This window comes from Blennius ocellaris (genome assembly GCF_963422515.1).
Source record: "Blennius ocellaris genome assembly, chromosome: 11".
Classification (NCBI taxonomy): domain Eukaryota; kingdom Metazoa; phylum Chordata; class Actinopteri; order Blenniiformes; family Blenniidae; genus Blennius; species Blennius ocellaris.
This window is the reverse complement of record NC_137660.1, coordinates 24,105,982-24,126,608: the sequence shown is the minus strand read 5'-3', so window position 1 is coordinate 24,126,608 and position 20,627 is coordinate 24,105,982. Positions and strand designations below refer to the sequence as shown.

General features: G+C 38.2%; 1 protein-coding gene across 1 annotated transcript; it reads left to right on the top strand.

The window, feature by feature from the left end:
• Positions 1–566: 566 nt before the first annotated feature.
• hsf4 (heat shock transcription factor 4) lies at positions 567–17,884 on the top strand (the record flags this gene model as incomplete). Its single annotated transcript, XM_080505176.1, has 12 exons — positions 567–692; positions 2,715–2,823; positions 2,905–3,032; positions 4,108–4,232; positions 7,794–7,869; positions 8,881–8,948; positions 10,245–10,344; positions 11,376–11,494; positions 11,570–11,833; positions 12,243–12,360; positions 12,479–12,544; positions 17,825–17,884. 12 exons carry the CDS (start codon positions 567–569, stop codon positions 17,882–17,884), a joined length of 1,359 nt encoding a protein of 452 aa, XP_080361302.1.
• Between the last annotated feature and the right edge of the window lie 2,743 nt (positions 17,885–20,627).

Here is a 20,627-nt window from a genome sequence, read left to right as displayed (position 1 = left end):
TCTTTTTTCCCCTCTTGCCTGGCATACAAGTACATACAGGCTCACTCAACTCTGTGCTATTCAGTTTAACCAGGAGCCTTTTGATGGTGGGACAGTGGCGTACAATGGAAGCTTTTGTGTGGCTGCTGTATTGTTTCTCTGGGTAGTCTTTTGATTGTCAGCGGGAGGCCGGGGGTGGAAGAGGGGTGGGCGTCAATGTGTGTGTATGTATGTGTGTGCGTGTGCTGACATGGAGCTTCTGTGATGACATTCATTTGGATGACTGATGTGGAGCTGAGGACGGAAAGAAAGAAATAAACTGATGTGGAGCTGAAAGAAAAACAGCATCATCAAGGACGAAGAGCTTCAACAACTGATATGGATTTAAAGAGAATCAGACAGACTTGGGATTATCAGTAAGAGACCATCAGAAGTGGAGTTTCTTAAACATGGACTAGTGGCCTGATATACATATACAAACACACACACACACATACATACACAGACACATACACATTTATACAAACTAATTTAGTAGACCTTTGGCCTCCTGTTGTGAGCCATCTTGGCAGTGGACAGGTGTCAGTATGCAGGAGTCTCCAGGTGCTGTGGGGGTGGATGGCAGCTATGCCAGCAACGTCCCCGCTTTTCTCACCAAGCTGTGGACGCTGGTCGAGGACCCGGATACCAACCATCTCATCTGCTGGAGCGCTGTGAGTCATCTCCGAGACACACTGCAATAACAAGTGCCTTAATGTTGAAGTCAGATATTTTATCAAGGTGTGTGTCGGTAAAGCCAAAACCCATACAAAGATGGTACACAGAAAAGAAAATATTAAAATATTAGTGTTGGATGGCGTTTTTAATCTTTTGGGATGTTTTTTTTTTCTTTCTAACCTATTATCTGTCTCAAAAATGTGAGTTCTTACTTGGTCACTTTCACAACAAAATGTCCTCTAACTAATGTAATCAAACAAGCCTTTCTAGACAGAAAAAAATACTCTCGGGCAGAAAATGATATGTTAATGTACAGTGAAATAGATAATATGATATCATATGCATGTTATATGTATAGTATACGGAGACTGTCTACAGATTGCTGCGAAATCACTACCTTAATGGTTAAAAAATGCGGTATGATGAGGGTTTGTAATGAGGTACATGGTAGAGGAAGATTTCACTCTATATATTGATTTAGAAGAAAATATAAAAAAATTTATTTCATAGTTTAGAACGAACATAAAACGTATTCAAATGGGATAAAAAAAACTGTTACTGAATGTCCTTAAAAAAAAAAAAAAAAAAAAGTTAGCAGTCGAGTTGTCTCATAATAACAAAGCAAGCAAAAAAAAATGTTTGATGTCATGCATTGCAATTGTCATGGGCTTATAATGGTTAATTTAAAAGAAAAAAAGGGTGGGGGATGAATGCAGAAATAACCATATATACTACTCGCAAAAGGAAAGTTAGAGATGTTGCGGTGAAAGTACAGGATGAACCGAAGATGCAGTGTAACCTTTACAGGTGAACTTATTGTGACCTTCTCTAAACTTTTGAATGCACACGTTCAATGTTCACTGTTCAGTGTTTCAGGACTTCTTGCACAACTGGCTGTTCTTTAACAGGGAGCTTAACAGCAAATTTCACAGCAGGTGTTTGATCCATGAGTCCATCAATACATTTTCCTGTTCTCATCATGCTTTTCACATCATGAGACCAAAACAACGCCTAACAATTGATGAACTCCACCTTGCCATTGCGAAACTTCAAACAGGAAGTTCTCAGACAAAGACTCCACTGAGCTCAGGGTGTCGTAGAGAGTCATCCGCAGGTTGAACAGACTAGAAGAGTCACAGAAACGCATAGAAGTGGATGTCCATCATCTACATCCTACACTGACAACTGCTTCATTGTGAACAGCGCCCTGCAGAACCACATGATGAATGTCACTCAGTAACTCCAGGCACATTTAAAGGAAATGAGGGGCACCCAAGTGTCACATTAGACCATTGAAAACCGTTTACATCAGCGTGGTGTGCGTGTTAGTTTGCTTAATGTGCAATCTGACGTGACAAGTTATTCATTTTTTGTTGTGGTACACCTACCACTGCTGTTGGCTTTCGTTTCAATAAATAGTTTGAGATGAGGGCATCACTATTTTATGCCAAATATAACAAACTTTTTATGAATAGTGTATGTTCTGTATCAGAAGTGGACATTGTATCTCTTAGGACAATCAGTCTGATCCCATAATGTCTATGCAATATTCAGAAAGCAGCATGAGCTATCTTAACCAGCACATCCAGAAATATCATTGTCAGAAATATGTGCTTCACATTGTTGGTATTTTTTTTATTTTTTTTTTAATATATGCATAAATAAGCTCTGCACCTGCTTTGTAAGCCTGGGAATGAAATCGTGACTGTTCCCTAAAGGTAGGAGAAATGGAGCCTTTCTGACAGAATGTCTGAACTGAATTCAGCGACTGTGGGGAAAAGATTTGGCTCCTTTTGCAAAGTTTGTTGAAATATTCAGGTCACATTATTTCCTATGCAAGAGGATGTTTCTGCTGCAGGAACAGATGGTGGTGGTGGTGAGGTGTGTTTAACACTAATCACAAGAGCAGCTGCTGAGTTGATGTAATTCCATTATTTACTCATAATCCAATGAGACAGAAATGATCGGAGACGATGCGAATTGACACTCTCCTTCGTGTTCACGCTGTCTATTTTCAGACTGGGACCAGTTTTCATGTATTTGACCAGGGACGTTTCGCCAAAGAAGTTCTGCCAAAATACTTCAAACACAATAACATGGCGAGCTTCGTCCGACAGCTCAACATGTGTGAGTATTTTTGTTGTAAATTCGTCCTCGTCTGCCTTCGAGTGCGGGATTCACACGGTTTTACCTGCGTCTTCTCCCCAGACGGATTCCGTAAGGTGGTGAACATCGAGCAGAGCGGCCTGGTGAAGCCGGAGAGAGACGACACCGAGTTCCAGCATCTGTACTTCCTGCAGGGCCATGAACACATGCTGGAGCACATCAAGAGGAAGGTGTGGAAGCAGAAACACACACACAAAAAAACCCATCTCAGAAGGAAGATGCTCAGTCTGAAGCGTAGAGAATCGAGGCCGTACTATTGGAGAAATATATTTAATAAGACACATGGTTATAAATAATACCCTTAAACATATCTACATCACACTAAATACAGTCTAGTATTTTGTTAATTAAAGCCATAAGTTTTAAAGACAAAGTTGAGTAAATTCACTTGCTTTCAGTCAACACAACCTATATTTTAACATTTTATCACATTATATTAATATTGCTTGTTTATCTAATAAAAAATTTTAAATGCCCACATGGGAGAAAGCTTTGCTTAACTTTTCCTGAACTTAATTTAACATTTTTCCTTCTTTGGATTAGTTTCAGTTATTTTATTTTTTTTAGCTTAACCTACTCAAACAAAGTCAGCTTTATTCACAACTATAGTCAAAAATTAAAAAATAGGGAAAAAGTTGGTTTCACTCATATATAGATATACTACTACTACTATAAAATAATAAAATCCAAAATCTTCAAAAGAAGTTGTCAGGTATCATGATTTGATTGTTCATCTTCCATTGCACCCACACGGAGCTACATTATTTTGCTTTAGATGTCCATCTGGTAAGAAATAATCCACAATCCAAACTGTGTTGTTTTGTTTTTATCAGCTCTCAACATGAAAACATCCATTTTAGGCCCTGACATTTGATAAAACTCAACAGAAAAAGGCTTCAACGGGTGAATCAGATGTCTCTTCTTTCACATTAATTCATAAATCAATTTCTTTCAGACAGGAACAAGATTCACATTATAGAGCATCTTCCTCCAATCAGAGATCAGATCTCTCCTGCACATTATTAAAGAAGGGCTAACTAATTGTATGAAGTGATTAGGAATTTTGTTGTTGTATTATAATAATTTCACAATTTAATTTAATTTAATTTAATTTAATTTAATTTAATTTAATTTAATTTAATTTAATTTAATTTAATTTAATTTAATTTAATTTAATTTATAGTTGCATTTTCTGTGTAATGTGGGGATATTATTTTCCAAACATGCTGTGCTTTGTGTTCCCAGGTGTCCATAGTGAAAAGTGAGGAGACCAAAGTTCGCCAAGAGGACCTCAGTAAACTTCTGTATGAAGTTCAGCTTCTCAGAACGCAGCAGGACAATATGGAGTGTCAGATGCAGGACATGAAACAGTGAGTACAAAGACTACACGTGTTTTAAATAAACTACAAGCAGGTAATCGCCTCAAAAAAAAAAATATGTTTTTGAGTCCAACATATGAGCGTGTGTCCACACTGGCAATACTCCAATAGCAGTGTCAGTTTGTGTGCGTCACAAACCAAATAAACTTAAGTATGACTTATGTTAAACATTCAGAATGTGACTCTATTTAACTGTTAATCTAAAAATAGAAATGACTGCTTATGCCTTTAGTAAAAAATATTAACTACATTCGTGGCTAATTGTTCACAACTGCCAAGCATCTTTATTTTGTGTAACATGTCTTGCACAACAATCTATCTTCGCTAAACATAGTTTTAAGCTGTTACTGCACTCATGTCTGCACTTTAATTGCAATGAATCAATTTATCTGCGCAGCTTTACACATTGACATCACTTCAACATGAAATAATAATCCTGTATAAAATATTGCATATCTATGTGTGATTGAATGTTAGATTTTATTAATTTTTTTAAAGTATGGAAGGTTCATTCCAAGGAAGCTATTTCAAACTTTCAGTTTGGTGTAACTGGCCACATATTATTGATTGTAACACAAACAGATATATGACATGAGACAGACATATGAGACAAATAATCTCAGCATTAGGTTTTTGGGTGTGGATAAAGATGTAGTATCACATCATCAACAACAACAACAAAATTGAATTAGAAAATAAACCATATGGAATACGAGAAAACAATCTTCATGTATTCAGTACAATACACTTAACTTGATGGGAGTTGCTTTTTAAAAACATTTTCTTGAATGGGGAAATAAAATGTTGCTTTTTTCCAAATTTGTAGTGAAACAATACTAATGTTGGTGCACATTAACTTTATTCCTACTGGTATTGGTGTCCACAGGGAGACATATTGTAATGGGCTCACATGGTTTATGGTTGAGTTTGTGGGCAGTCGGTAATTGTAAGAAGATTGTTCCACTGGACAATTATTTATGCGGGAATTAAACTCCCATTATGTATGATTTGTTTTCTTTTTACATGATTTTAAAATGTGTAACAATATATAATGTTGCAGTCATGTACAGTATACGTACTGTATGAGATGCAATGTCTTGCATTACTAGTGGTGGGAAAAGTCTGCAGAGTATTTAGATGTGTTTTTATGGTCTGATGATCACTGGCTTTTGAAATTAAGAAATGCATCAGTCAAGATCCACAGGGACTTTGTAGACTCGACTCTGTCCAGCTATTTTGTGACAGATTTGTTCTGTCTCTCATTTTTTTGAATTGAATGAAAACATGATGTGCTTTGTTTTGTTGATATCGAGGGCATGTTTGTTTGATGCTTCTAAACCAGATGACTGTGTTCACAAGCTTGCTATTTGGAATTTGTACAAGAATATCTCGACTCGAGCTGAGGGAAAATATTTTTGAAGTAGCAACATGTATGAGATAAAAGAAAGTGGCCCTGAAATGGAACTTTGTGGAACCCCACGATAGAGAAATGTGTATGGCGATTTATGGTCTTTCATGCCAACAAATTGTTGTCTTTGAAACGGATAACTACTAAACTGGTCTGATGACCTAGTGTTGAAATGTTTTAACTAAGATGTCAGAACTGATTGTATCTAATGTTTTGGATAAGTTCAAGAAAAATGCCCAGTGCAAACATTAAGGACATGTAAAAAAAAAAAAAAAGTAAGTCCTTTCCTCACCTTTATGCAGTCAGGTGATAAATCTGTTAAGAATTTTCAACCTTCTCATATTGCTTTCTGTTTAACATCACCTGACACACAATGTGGCTGAAAATAGTCTCCAAATGACTGAAAGAAGCTAATCAAGTTCGGAAGTTACTTATCTTATGAAGACTGGTGACATTGTGCCCTAGTTACGAAGGTAGCTGCGACATTAAAAAAAAAAAAAAAGGCTGCATTTTTACAACATGAATACAAACATCACAAAACCTTTTGTGCATATTTTAGGGAGCATAATGTGAGAGTGGCAGGTGACCTGTCTTTTATTCCTCTTGTTAATTTTACAACAAATCACCTGGTGGATGAAGAGACTTTTTCTCTCTGGAGTCTGTTGTTGCTGAAAATAGCTGCCGTGCAGCTATTGTGTGCCGGCATTGCTTTGTGCTCGGCATTGTTCGCTAATGTGAGGAGAGAATGTTCACCTGCTCACCTGACTAACACACACACACACACACACACACACACACACACACACACACACACACACACACACACACACACACACACACACACACACACACACACACACACACACACACACACACACACACACACACACACACACACACACACACACACACACACACACTTAGAAAGGATGAGCACATGCATGCACATGCACATGTGCAGGCTCACATGAAGGCACATCATTTCCCTGCAAAATAAATCAGCCTGTTGTGTCTGTTGTCTCACTTTGATTAAAAATGTAGTAAGGTCTATTTTTGGCTTCGCTGTGTCAGAGTGCTGTAGGGGTTCTGGTGTCTCTTCTTTGAAGTGATTCCAGCGTCATGGATCCAGAAATTGAGAAACAGTGGCGACAGTTTCACTATCTGCCTCCATGTCCAACTGAATGTACCTAAGTGACATTACAGAAGTCCCAAGGGTTCTACGTTATTGACAGGGAGTCTACACAATGGGAATCAAAACTATGCCGATGATACAATAATTAAAGTAGAGTAAATAAAAGAAAATGGTTTGCTATGATAGAAAAGAAGCCACTAAAGACTTAATGGTGGCCGTCGTGGCTCATTACGTAACATGACAAACGACTCAAAGACAGGATAAGGGTTAACAGTTTATATATAATCCATAGAACAGATCAGTGGACAGACCGAGACAGAGACAGTCGTAATGACAGGAAATCCAGAATGAGGTTTCGGTGTCAAATTTCAGTCCATACTGAGCACGTGCAGCCACAACATGAACCATGAATGTGCATTGATAGCAAAACATGAAACATGAACTCGATGCCTCGAAGCAAACAGAGTCCAAATACCTGAGAACAGACAACATGTTGGGGGGAGTCTAATTAGCTTTCATGAGTAGATGAATAAGTGAATTTGATCCGTGCTGTATAAGTGAAGTCCATTTACCATTTAACGTCATGACAGAGGTAACTGTCCACACAACAAAATATTCTTGTCTCCGGTGATATATAACAGTGCTTCCCACCCTGGACGCCCGTGTGGTGTTGCAGGATATTACAGGGCGAGCTAATGCTCCATCAGCTCTGAGGATGATCACATAAGAATTAGACATATCGAAGTGAAAAATAAAATGTAAACACATTTTCTGAAATGCAAGTAGCAGTATCCGCCAGAGTTTAAGTTCACTGAAATTGTTGTCAGTATCAGCGATAGAATGTGAAGAAGATGGAGATTAAACCCATTAAACTGTGATTACAATTACAATTACTTTTATATATATGAAAAAAACACATTTTATGGACTTGGAGAGGACAAATGGATATTTGTAAGATGCGCTTTGAATTGTTTAACCCTGCGTTCACTGTGTCCTTTTGTCTCATCTGCAGGCAGAACGAAGTGCTGTGGAGGGAGGTGGTGTCACTGAGGCAGAACCACACACAACAACAGAAAGTCATGAACAAGGTCAGTTCATGTCTCGAACGTCCATGAAGGACATTTATTCTTTACATTGATACAAATATTTGATGTTTTGAGGATTCAAAATAGACACAAAAGTAGAACAGCAAATAAATGACGTAAAACAACCTTGTAAAATAAACTAATATGGATACACTCAAATGGGCTTTGACGTATCGCCACTTGATGGGAATACAAACGAGTAGAAATATGTAAAACAATATGAATTATAACTTCAAATTACATTGATTTGGTACCTTATACATTTTGAACAAATGTACCAAGAGTATTTCCAGATCTACCATCTATCTCTTTTATTGTATTTATTTATGTAGAGACTGCAAATTTGGATTTTAGCCAATATGATGTCTCCTCTTCTCAGAGTGACAATAATCTTTCCACCTTTACAACAAAAATGCTTTCTTTTGAAATCTTTGATTGGTCCAGATATGCAACAATCTGACCAGAAACATAAAATAAGCTGTAATAATCATTACATATAAAACAAAATAGAAGCTACAATATTATAGACATTCAAGTATGAGCAACATCAAGGTTTAAGTGAAAATAATAGTAATATCTAAAAAATAGTAAAAAAAACAGTATTAAACCAATGGCATTGGTGTTGGTGATATTGGGAAAAAAAAGATGACAAAACCTTGCTGATTCTGCACCCTTTTTATTCAAAGGCACATTGATCATTCTAAAAAAACAAAACAAAAAAAAATCTAATCACATTTTAGGATTTGCAGTAGTGACAAACAAGTTGGACGTGATGTGTTTTGCTCATTGTGTTCAATTCAGTGCTGCAGCTGAGACTTCACCCAGTGTCTTCAATGTGATAAATATGGGAGGGATAGGGATCATAAAGATTATTTTCCTTTTCAAACTGTGTTTCAAGAAAATGTGTGTATATGTGTGTGTGAGACAGAGAGAGAGAGAGAGAGAGAGAGAGAGAGAGAGAGAGAGAGAGAGAGGGGATGCTGATTCATGCTGTGCTGTTTCTCTCTCTGCCAGCTGATTCAGTTTCTGTTCAGCCAGATGCAGTCAAACTCTCCCACCACCGTGGGACTGAAGAGAAAGCTGTGAGTACACACACACACACACACACACACACACACACACACACACACACACACACGCACACACACACACACACACGCTCACACAAAACAAACAAAAGTGAGACAAACAGTGCTGCAGTGGGCCGGAGGGAAGGGCTGGCTCAGCTGACAAACTGAACAATCTAACTCAACAAGAGCTGTGTGAATGGAGACAAGTGCTGAGTCAGTCACACAACCACGCACACGCACACACAAACACACACACACACACATACACTGAAGGCCAGAGCAGAGGCATGACCCTGTTGCAGCGCGTGCACGTGTGCCTGCGTGCGTGTAAAAATGCTGCTTCAGCTTTGTTGCCGAGTGAACGAGGCCGACAGGAGAAAGGAACGACAAGCTGGAATGTTAAACTGCCACATAAATGTGTGCTTCTGGGTGAGGAGTAATCAAAATAACATAATTTACATATATTTATATTATGTGAAATGTTTAACAAATTAATAAAGGAAGTAACTTATGTGAGAATGTACCTGTACAACATAGACACATTGAAGTTTCAACATTTTCAGGCTAAAACAACAAATTGACATCCATTCAAATCCTAATTGTTTGTGAAAACAATGCAGCATTAATCAATCAAACTTCATCAGTTTCATACTTTATAGCTCAATTTAAATGCTTCCCAGAGGACTGACATAAAAGGTTGTATATAACAAGTGAGGAGGCAAAAACAACAAAGATGGCAAATAAAAATAGAAACATTAATGAGTAAAACCGGATAAAATATTCACCGGATTAACACTATCATGAGTTAACAAAGCATAATGATTAAATAAAGGACAAAGTAATAATATATGTGATTTTGATAGACTCACTAAAAGTTCAGGATATTTGGCCTCCTGGTGACATTTATGAAACAATTAAAAAGCATCCCATTATAATAACCCAAATCTCAGGCTGTGTCAGGCCTCATTTTCTGAGAGAGATATTGTTTCGTTTTTGCTTGATTGTTAATATTGTAATTTATATGTGACCACCATCAGACTCCATGACGTCCTGAAGTGATCAGTGAAGTTGTGTACATATAATACTACTCATGTCAGCGTATGTGTATCAGTTTTAAAGTTGTGCGCAATCAAAGCCGACAGAACTAAGACCAAATGACACACAAAAGCTCACATGCATGCATTGGAAAACACCCAATATGTGTCAGATTTGGGATGTGAATGTGGAACAAATATGATTTGGAAACTGTTTGGATGTAGGTCACACACAGGCCAAAAAATAACCACCGCAAACTACTGTTCCCCACAGGCCACTCATGTTGGACGATGGCTCACCCAGCCCTCCCGCCACCAAGTTCAGCCATAGCCACCCAATGGAGTCCATGCACGAGCCCTTCTACATTCAGTCGGTACGGAAATCAAACACCACAAATCTACAATTTAAAGAATGGGGAGAACTGGGGGAATGTTTTGAATGTTGGTCATTTCAAGCAGAATCACAGCTGTGAAAAGAAAAAAGAAAAAAAAGCATGTTATCTTGTGTAAGGTTATTGCCTCGGTCAATGACACTATAATTAGTGAGCTGATGTTCCTGGCAGCCACGTTCAACTAACGTCAACTCTGAAACCATCAGCTGAATTTTGATTCTCAGTGCTTGGCCTGTCTGGAGCTTCAACTATACCTTCAGAGCCAGTTGATTTAGCACACAGCTTCCCTAATGCAGCAGTAATCATATTGACTTGAATGTAAACGCCATGCTGCCTCCAAACATGACATCACACTGAATATATTGTTGTATTGGGTGTAAATCTCCTTGAACAGCATACTATGATATATCAACACTAGGGGGAAGCAGTGTGCAGTGACAAAGGTGCTTCAGAATGTCACCTCAAGCACATAAAGCCTGAAAATGAAGCCAAATGAAGAATCTTTTCTTTTGGAATCCATTTTACCAGCAAAGAGAAAAGTGAAACTGAAGAGGTTTCAGTGCCTTTATTTGATCCATTTTAATACCTTTAGGTGAATATTTCCCTTTTTGTCTTAATTTAAGAAACTTTTAAGTTTTCAAAATGAGCGTATCATATTAAAAACAATATCAGTATGTTCAGATTCCTCATTAAATGCTCATGTGCCCAAGAGCAAAATATATGCAGTTAAAAAGTTAATAACTGTGCAATTTTAAAATTCACTACCTGCAATCAAAGAAATCAGAGTTTGTTAGTTTAAACTATTTCTGCAAATATCTTGCATCTTACTTTAACTCAGTTTTCTGACTCAACCTGTGCATATTTGTTTATACAGTTACATATTTGTATTCCTGTTATTTTAAGACTTCTATATGGAGCATTGTTAATTTATGATGCCTGAGTAACCGATAATGTAGCAGCACGATGTTTTTACTGGTGGAGGCCCACCTGACTGCTTTCATGTTCGTCCTCAGCCATCCAGTGATTCTCCCTCCTGTTCTACGAGTGGGCTGACAGGAGGACCTATCATTTCAGATGTTACTGACATGTCACAGGCCAGCATGGCCCTTCAGATGCAGCCCGACGAGACCAGGTGAGGATGAGACCAGACCCAGATCAGGTCTGGGAGAAAGTGATTCCTGCCTCTAACAGTGCAAACTGTTTGTAGGGAGAAGTGCATGATGCTCATCAAAGAAGAGCCTGTGAGTCCGGGAGTGAGAGGAGGAGGAGGAGGAGGAGGAGGAGGAGGAGGGAAGGGAAGCAGTGTCGGAGGAGGAGGAGGAGGAGAGGCGGTGGCATTGACCTCCTCTTGTGAGGTGTGCTCCTCCGAGCCGCCTGTGCTTCCTGTGGCGATGGTCCAGTCTGTCCTGGAGGGGAGGGGCTCGGTGGCCTCTGTGGTGGAGAGGAGGAGCAAGAGACCTTCCCTGGACAGGTAGGAGCTCAGGATGGAGATCACACATCAGGACACACACCAATAGCAAGCGCTGAGAAGCTTAACCACCGTTAGGCACTCAAAAATAATTAACGAAGGCAGTTGTTCAGGTTACACATCAGAAATGTTTGATTAACATGACCATACTCTTCATTAAATGGTTCATTCTAATACATGTTGTTCAGATGACATAACCATTAAAAGTGACTCAATCTACTTAAATCTGAATGGAGGGAAATTTGAAGCTTGATAAAATTACATTAACTCAACAAATTATTTTTAACTTCGGGGGTCTGAAGTTGATCTGCTGTACACGCAACGGTTGTGTGAATGTCTGCCGAAGGACTACGACTCGCCTGATGTGCTTGTTTCTCCTCACTGTCCTTGTTTGTGGCGCGTCTGGGTGCAGGGTGGAGGTTTCAGACGCAGTGGAGAACGTGGACATGAGTCTGGAGGAGCTGCAGCAGCTGCTGCTCAGGAGCCATCCGCACGGTGCCGTGGAAGCCGGAGCCAGCGCTGTCATGGATGTCAGTATTTGTGTGTGAAACACACACACACACACACACGCACGTGCACATACATATATACAGATGTAGATTTGTTGGCTCTGTGTGAACCAGTAGATGTTTTTCTCCCCCTCCGCAGCCTTTCAGTTTAAGCCTGCCTCTGACTGAGTGGAACTTCACAGAAATGGAGTCCAACCTCAAATCAGTAAGTCTCTTAATGTCCTTATTGTATTTATTGGAAAGGAAACACATGAACAGAGCATCAATGATTATCTTCCTCTTTTTTTCCCCCATCTCATTGCATTTATTCTCCACCTGACACAAAAACAAGAACACCTGCAAATCACCAGCACACAATACTTGTTCAGAGTGTTTTTGTTTTGTTTTTACGATTGCTGGGAATTGAAACACGATTGAGTGTTAAACTTGTTGGCTTTGAGTCTGAAAATATATAGTGTCGTATTTGGGAGCACTGCAACAAGCTCTGAGGACTGTTTCAGGTCACCTGCCCAGTATTGACTTTTATTTTATTTATTTTTTAATATGTTTGCTTTGTAGATGATCAATTTTACAAAGGCTACAAAAACTGTAAAAACAAAACAGTTTCATCTAAAATGTACTTCAGATCCAGTGTAGAATCCAACATGGTTTTACAGCTGGCAGGCTGCATGGTGGGATAACTGGGATTTACTCCAGCGTCCCATGACCCTGCACAGGATTAAGCACTGTAGAAGATAGATGTATGGATTGATGTTGGATAAGTTATTGTTTTATTTCACTGTTAAGGTCTATTAATTAAAGATTGTGGCTTAGTCTCCCACAGCATAATGTTCACCTTAAAGTCCCGGGTTTCTGTGCGATTAAGTATTTCTGGTAAGACTTTAAAGTAGAAGGTTACTTGTTTATTATTAAATTGCACTGTACGTGGTTTACACACCCCAAACAGTCTGAGACCTCCAGCGCTTTCAGTTGCTATTTGAAGTCGGAGCAGAGGAGACACGTGTCGGGCTGCATTTGCATTTTTATTGAATCTGGTGTTTATGAACTTGTGAACGGCCCTGAGTGAAGAATGAGTCAACTGAAAATCTGACATTTTGATTTGATTTGATTTGATTGTTACCCGCAGGTAAATCTATATGGAGGCATCCAGACTCCCAAACATTAGGGACAATAGTTACAACATATGACATAACGGCAGTAAAAGTAACTAAAAAGGAAGACAATATAATACCCAAGAACAACTCAAAGACTTATTATTCCAATATCGGAGCATTGGAAACACTTACAATTTTACAAATGAAGTGCAGTTTTATAATTTAAGGTGGATCAATATCAGAAAACACATTAAGTATGAACCGTTTTTGACATTTGTCATATTTCTTTTTTAGATGTGTACAATTCTAGAAGTATTTATCTGTTTTTCACCCTCTATTAGACATTCACAGAATAATATTATATTTAAGTTCCTCCGTTTGTTTTATATTACTGTATGTATATGTGGTGGTGTACATCATAGAAGAATCATACTTGAAGATTGGACTTTCATTTGTACCTCTATTATGATTACCTTAGCTTTTAAGCCCTACTCATTGTTGGAAGTAACATTGTTGGACAAGATGAAACACACAAACTTCTTAACTCATGGTTACAACATTACAATTATTGATCTGAACTACACTAACTAACTAAGGAACTAACAAACTATATTAACTGAACAACTAAAGTGCAACACAATCACTAAAAACTCTACAAGAACAATATAACATGCAACAATGGCATGTAAAAACCCAGCAACCCAAACTCCCATGGTGCATTGCAGCACAACAGTTCAGTTCTTGCAACATACGTGCGTGCGTGTGTGTTGACTTCCATGTATGATTCAGGCATCACTTTTTCTTTTGTTTCTGAAATGAAAAATGTTATGAAATAAGTCATCACCATTCATCATTAAATTGGTGGAATAAAAAAAATCAATATTGGAGAATTCAGGTGGCTATTCCAGTAAAACATGAGGAAGTCTATAGTGTAAGTTGCAATGACCTGGGTGAAGAGAAGCAGATCCCACCTCTCTCTCCCCCTGCGGGTGAGGGATGTCTCTCTCTCTCTCTCTCTCGCTCTCTCTCTCTCTCTCTCTTGCTCCCTCTCCCCCCAAGTGTGCTTTGGATAAACAGCATGGTGAGGATGTGAAATCAGTCTTGCCACACTTGTCAACCTTAAACAGTTTTTCAGAGTGATTCAGCTTAAAGTAAAAAAAAAAACGGGAAAAAAAACTATCCTTCCTCCATCAGCATGACGGCATATTAATAGACCCCTCCATAAACCCTATGCATTTGCATTTTAGACTCATGCAGAAGTAACGTGGAAACTGTGCTATTAAGTGTTGACTGGCGCTATTTACAATCAGTGAATGATTGCTGGCCTGATAAGAAAATGTCCCCACTGTATTGACTCTTCATGTTAAACTGCACCCAGTAGTTATTCACTGCGCCGTTACAACATCAAACACACGGTGTTGCGAAACACAACAGATGCACTGTTCTTGTCCTCAACCGTCACTTAATGAAAGTGCTTTTTGTTTTCCTGTGTTGCCTCATGTGTTGAGGAATTGGAGTGTAACACCTGTCACATTTGTCACAAGAGTAGCTCCGGGTATTAAAATCTCTTCCATCATGCAGACATGCTCCTATGATTCAGCGTTCGCTCGTTTTATATCAAAGGAAAAAACATTTTTATGACTGCAGAACTTGAAGCTAAAAACTGACAAGGACAACTGCTATGCTGGCATATAGTGGTTCCTGAAAGTTGTGTTTTGCTCTAAGTTCATGGCCACAAAAGCAACTTTTGTACATCATTCAACCAATCTTCTTATTTTTAATATTTGTCTGTATTCTTACCCTTGAAAGCCTTTACTTTACTTTACCAAACTTTGAATGCTATATTGGACTTTAAAACATTCCCACATGGTGTATTCAGGCTCAATTAAGTTTTTCACCTTTAACAAAGTGGAAACTTCGAACGTTTTCAGGTGAAATGTCTATTACAAAAACAAACAACAGCACCCACTAGTGGCCAGACATGAAAACTACATTGTTTTAGGGTTTCTGCCTCGTTTTCAAAATGTCACCCCGTAAACAAGACTTTCCAGAAACAAAAATGCCAAAAAACGCTCAGGGGACAAAAAATTCAACAATGTGCTTGGGATATTTTTTACAGTATCGCCATGATAACATCCCATTTGCTTCCAATTTGTTATTTAAACATCCATGCTGTGATTCTCTGTTTCCACTACATTCCAAAGCTGTCCTTTTCACTGGAACCTGCTGACGACTGGGGCATTTTGAGTTAAATGAACTCATTGTTATGTTGAGGGGGGGGGGGGGGGGAAGAGGTTGTACACTGTGGTCATAAAGAGATGGACGTGGTCAGCAACAATACTCAGGTAGAGGTAGGTCCAACACCTTACTGAGTATTGTTGCTGATAATGTCTATCAAAAATGCTCTGGCAGGAACAATAGCTTCAAAGTGTGCAGAGGAAATCACCACCAACGGCTTTACACCAACAACAGCCTGAACCGTTGATACAATGCAAGACAGATACATTATTTCACCTTGTTTATAGCAAATAATGATGCTACCGTAGGAATATGGGAGCACAAATTGATTGTCCAATTTCGGTGATCCTGTTTGAGCTGCAGCCTCAGTTTCTTGTTCTAAGCAAACAGCAGTCAGGTCTTCTACTGCTGTAGAGCACAAGCTTCATTATTACTTTAAATACTGTATTATTATTATGATTATTTATTTATTTATTTATTTTGTTTGTTTGTTTGTTTGTTTGACACAGACATCACGAGGCCCTTAAACAAACATTTGAAATGCTTTGATCAGCCATCAACAAAATAATTTATACAGAAACGCCTTTAAAAAAAAATACACAAAAAAAACCTTGCCACACATATTTTTTGCTTTGCCTCATTTAATAGCCGATCAAAGTTTATCAACAGCTCTGGTAGACTTTAAAGAAAATAATTACCACCCTTCTTCCAAAATGGTGCTTATCGGTCTAAAAGGCAAATTATTATCAGCGTAATAGAAGCGAGCTGATTTCTTCCTCGTCTGTCTCGGTTCGGTTTTGTTCGAGCAGCTGACAGTCAACACAAATCCCGGTAATTAGAGAGTACTGCGGGCTTCTCCACCCTCAGTCACGGGCTGCGTGCGCCCTGTTTGCCTCATGTTCCCTTCATTTACTGTCATTCACCCGTTTTCTTTATCTGCCTCTGCGTGACGTCCACACTTCTTCTCTGCTAATGAGAGAAAGACTGATAATGAACGTTTTGCAATGTTATCAAATCCTTCTCATTTGCGATTATGCTGAGAGAAACTGCAGAAATGGCTTGTCCTCATGAGGCCATCTGGTAGCTCGCCATTATTAGGCTGTTTGTTGCTGTGAACTCATCCGGTTGCGCAAGTACATGATTATTGTTTATTGACACCATCTAGAAAAAGTTTTTTTTTTTTGTATACTTCAGAGTTTTTATGGTAGTAAAAGGTTTTCTTCACACGCTAACACTAGATGAATGTATCAGGGTTACACATGAGTCCAGGTGTAGCTGGGATATTTAAATTCTCATTCAATTCGTTATATTAAAGTGAATCTGATCCAGGTCTGTTTTGCACATGCAAGTGCAAAAGTTCGATAAGTGATGAAATGGAGTTAGAATTTGTGACCAATGCACAAATGAAAAATGTCACTGGAAGCTAAATTTTAGGTGTATTACAAGCTCAGCTGGAACATAAAGTACTTGTTAAATATTTGATTAAACCGTAAAACACATTACACCCAGCTCACTGCTTTCAGGTGCTCCCATGTCTTTCTTATTGTGTCAATTTCAGTGGAAATACATTCAGACCAATCAACAATTCATGCACGTTGCAAACATTTATTTGGATTATAAAAAGCAGGTTTAAAAAAAAAAAAGTCCCACTAACACTCTGTCTGTCATTCCATTAGCTGAAATTATCTTCAATTTTGAAATACTGTGTTTTTAAGACTTAAGAAGACTGGAAATGTTTTTGATAGTAAGTAATAGTTTATCCATCCTCACGGCACAAAGTGACACACAGATAAATAATTCCAAAGAAATGGCGTGCATCTTTATATCAACTACTAGCATTTAGACTGGTTAAGCATATTACACATGTAGCGTCACCAATGTAACTACATGCATGCAGTGGAATGTGTGAAGAAGTACCCTGAGGAAGTCTGAATCGGAATCGAACCGGGTTGTGCTGACTGGTGCAGAGTTCATTTTGTATGGTTTGTTCTGAAATAGCTTTCCTGACAGATGATTTAAAGAGTGGATATGAAACATTGTGTTTTCTGATCTGTATCAAACATCAAATAAAAGCTACCTATGAGTAATAAATAATAGTGCATAGAGAGAGTTCCAGTGGGACTTGAGGTAATCAAAGTGTTTTCTTCTTACAGTATATGTTTCAGAGCCAGGAGGCCGAAGCTTTTCCAGCCTCCGGCTGTGAGGAGCAGTGACTCTGTGCAACGGGCCGTTGTTTCTGAAGTGAAAGGTAACAAACCTGTAAACTCATGCACAGCAACCATTGGTTAAAGATACAGCAAAAAAAACCAAAAAAACCCCCCACATAGTTATTGTGAATTCACTTTCTCTTCATGAGCTTCGTCAATTTTGTTTGTCTTTTTTAATGCAGGGTCCAAATATAACAAGCTCAATCACATCATACTGATTTTTCTATCATTTTAGGACTTGATTTTTACACCCATAACCCTTTCCATAAGAGTATGAATGTTAACAAAGAAATATGCTGCCAATATTTGTCTTTTTTGTTTTCATTTAGCTTTAAAAGTATTTTTTTTCTTACTTTCTATTATTGGCGTATATTTTTTCATCCATACATATTTTGATTTGTTTTATATTGTCTGTCTTCTTCATTTTTGTTTGTTTATTCATTATTACATCAATTAATTCCTATTATTATTATTATTATTATTATTATACAATTATTGTGTTCATTTATTCATCAATTTAAGTAGTTAAATTCATTCAGTCACAGCTTTATTTCTTTTAATTAATCAAACCCCTGTCAAAACAGATCATTAAAACTAAAGATATTTAACATCCTTGTCTGTTTTTGTAATTTCATCAGAGACAATAAGCTGGCATTCATTGCATTCACGGTTGTTTTCCTCCGTGTGTAAACATGTGGCTGTTGTTCGTCCCTCACACTGACTCTGTCATCTCTCATTGTTTGCCTCCTCAGGCTGCACAAGCTGCTGCTCCCCTCATTATTCCACTCTGCGTGAGATTATTCCCAAGGTCCTGCCAGGCTGTTTCCTACACGTGACATTACTTGGATTCTTTCAAGCCTCCGCCAGCGGACAGAAACAGCCTCTGTAGATAATGTGATCCTCTTTAAATGCTCATATTTCCTGGCTATACCTGCTCTGTGGGCACGGCCGCCGAGCCGCTTCTCATCGTTAACCAAACAAACACGTGTGTTATGACATGATTATATCTAGACTCCGATATTAAGCCAGCTGGATGCAGACGGTGCGTTCGTGGCTCCTGCACTTTAGTCTTTGTGTGTGAGGGAGTTCCTGCTTGTAGAGGTGATTTTTTTTTTTTTCTCCCTTTAAGGAACTTATTACACATGTATGCAAATCTTTTATTATCCCGGCCTTAATACAAAAACACTGTATACGTGTCTGAGAGCAAACTTCGGCACAGACGTTCATGTGGCACCAATATTCTGGGGTAGTTGTAGCATATTACAATACAAGTCATGTGATTTTCAGTCTGTGTGGGGGGGCGTAGATAACGAGAGATCTCCTCATAAAACTTCATTTGAAATCATGATGAATGTTTGGGTGGATGTGAAAAGGTTTCACAATCATGAATATGGACTGAAGCCACATTAAAACACTTTTTTTTTTTTTTTTTTTTACAACTAATAGCATATTAAGAGGTTCACTACACGTAAATACCCATATATTGTATCTTTGCACAGACCTGAAGTGTAGCTAGAGACTTGTTTTCTTCTTCTGTCCATTTAAATGTGAATTTTCAAGGAGACATAAAAAGAGCATTCTCATTTGACAAAAAGCATTAGCATTTTTGCACAATCTGTATCATTAAGTTAGTTATTACAATAGCTAATTAATTTTTTTTGTCTAGATGAGCATGTTGCTCAGTACAGTCTGAAGCCTGAGTAGCAGAGATTCCCCCAAAAATCTTTCCTCTTGAGTAGCAGAGGTCACCGAATGTCACCCAAGTGGTATCTGTAAAGAAAATGAGTCTGTTATGAGTACACAGTATAAAATGGTAAAAAAATTAAAAAAAATAAAAAAGTTTTTTACAGTTACCTTGAAAAGAAATCTATAAAGCACAGATCTGTCCAGGAGCCAGTCTATATAAAAAGATTTCATGATGCTTGACTTTGTTTCGGTAAGTGTATGATGGGGTGGTGGTGACTTGATCATTTAACCTGTTGTAAAGATTTACATCTTTATTCCCTGAATTACCAAAATCCATTAATGATTCGACAGTTTGATAAAACAATAGTCCTCAGCGCTGGTTGCAGGTAACAATTTTGAAGATTGACATTTATATTTACATTCTGGGAAAGTCACATTGCAAAAAATAAATAGATAATTGAATTGTGCAATACTGTGCAGAACTGTGAGAACCCATAAAATGGCAATACATGGATGACCGTAGGAATGTAGGAAACAGCAACTGTGAGTGGCGGACTGCAGCACACCTCAGTGAGAGGCACTGCGAGAGGATCATGTTAACCTGTGCTGGTCATGCTCAGCTGGACGCAAGTCTCCAATTGTTTTTACATCAGAACTTTGCACCATTTAGACCTGCTAATGCAGCTTTTAAGGATACACCAGAGTAGCTGCTGATTTTGCCCCATTTATGAATGTAAAAGCTTTTTCAGTTTTTTTTTTGGTATTTTTTAATGGGGATTTTAACCTCCTGGGCATGTGTAGGAAGTATTTCTAAATGAGCTGCCTCATGCAAGTCTGGGTAAAAAAAACACAAAAAAAAACAAGCATTGATTTGCATTTGCTTTTTCTTTTTTGTCATTAAATTGCCCCCCCAAAAAAAGGTATTTCGTTCAAATTTCCAGTGAAAATTTCACATGAATCGCAAATGCAAATTACTTTCTGCGGGCTAACATTTTTCTAGCAGACCCTCCTTCTCTGTGCACACTTCAGGGATAAGGAAAATCACACTGTGGTGTATAACAAG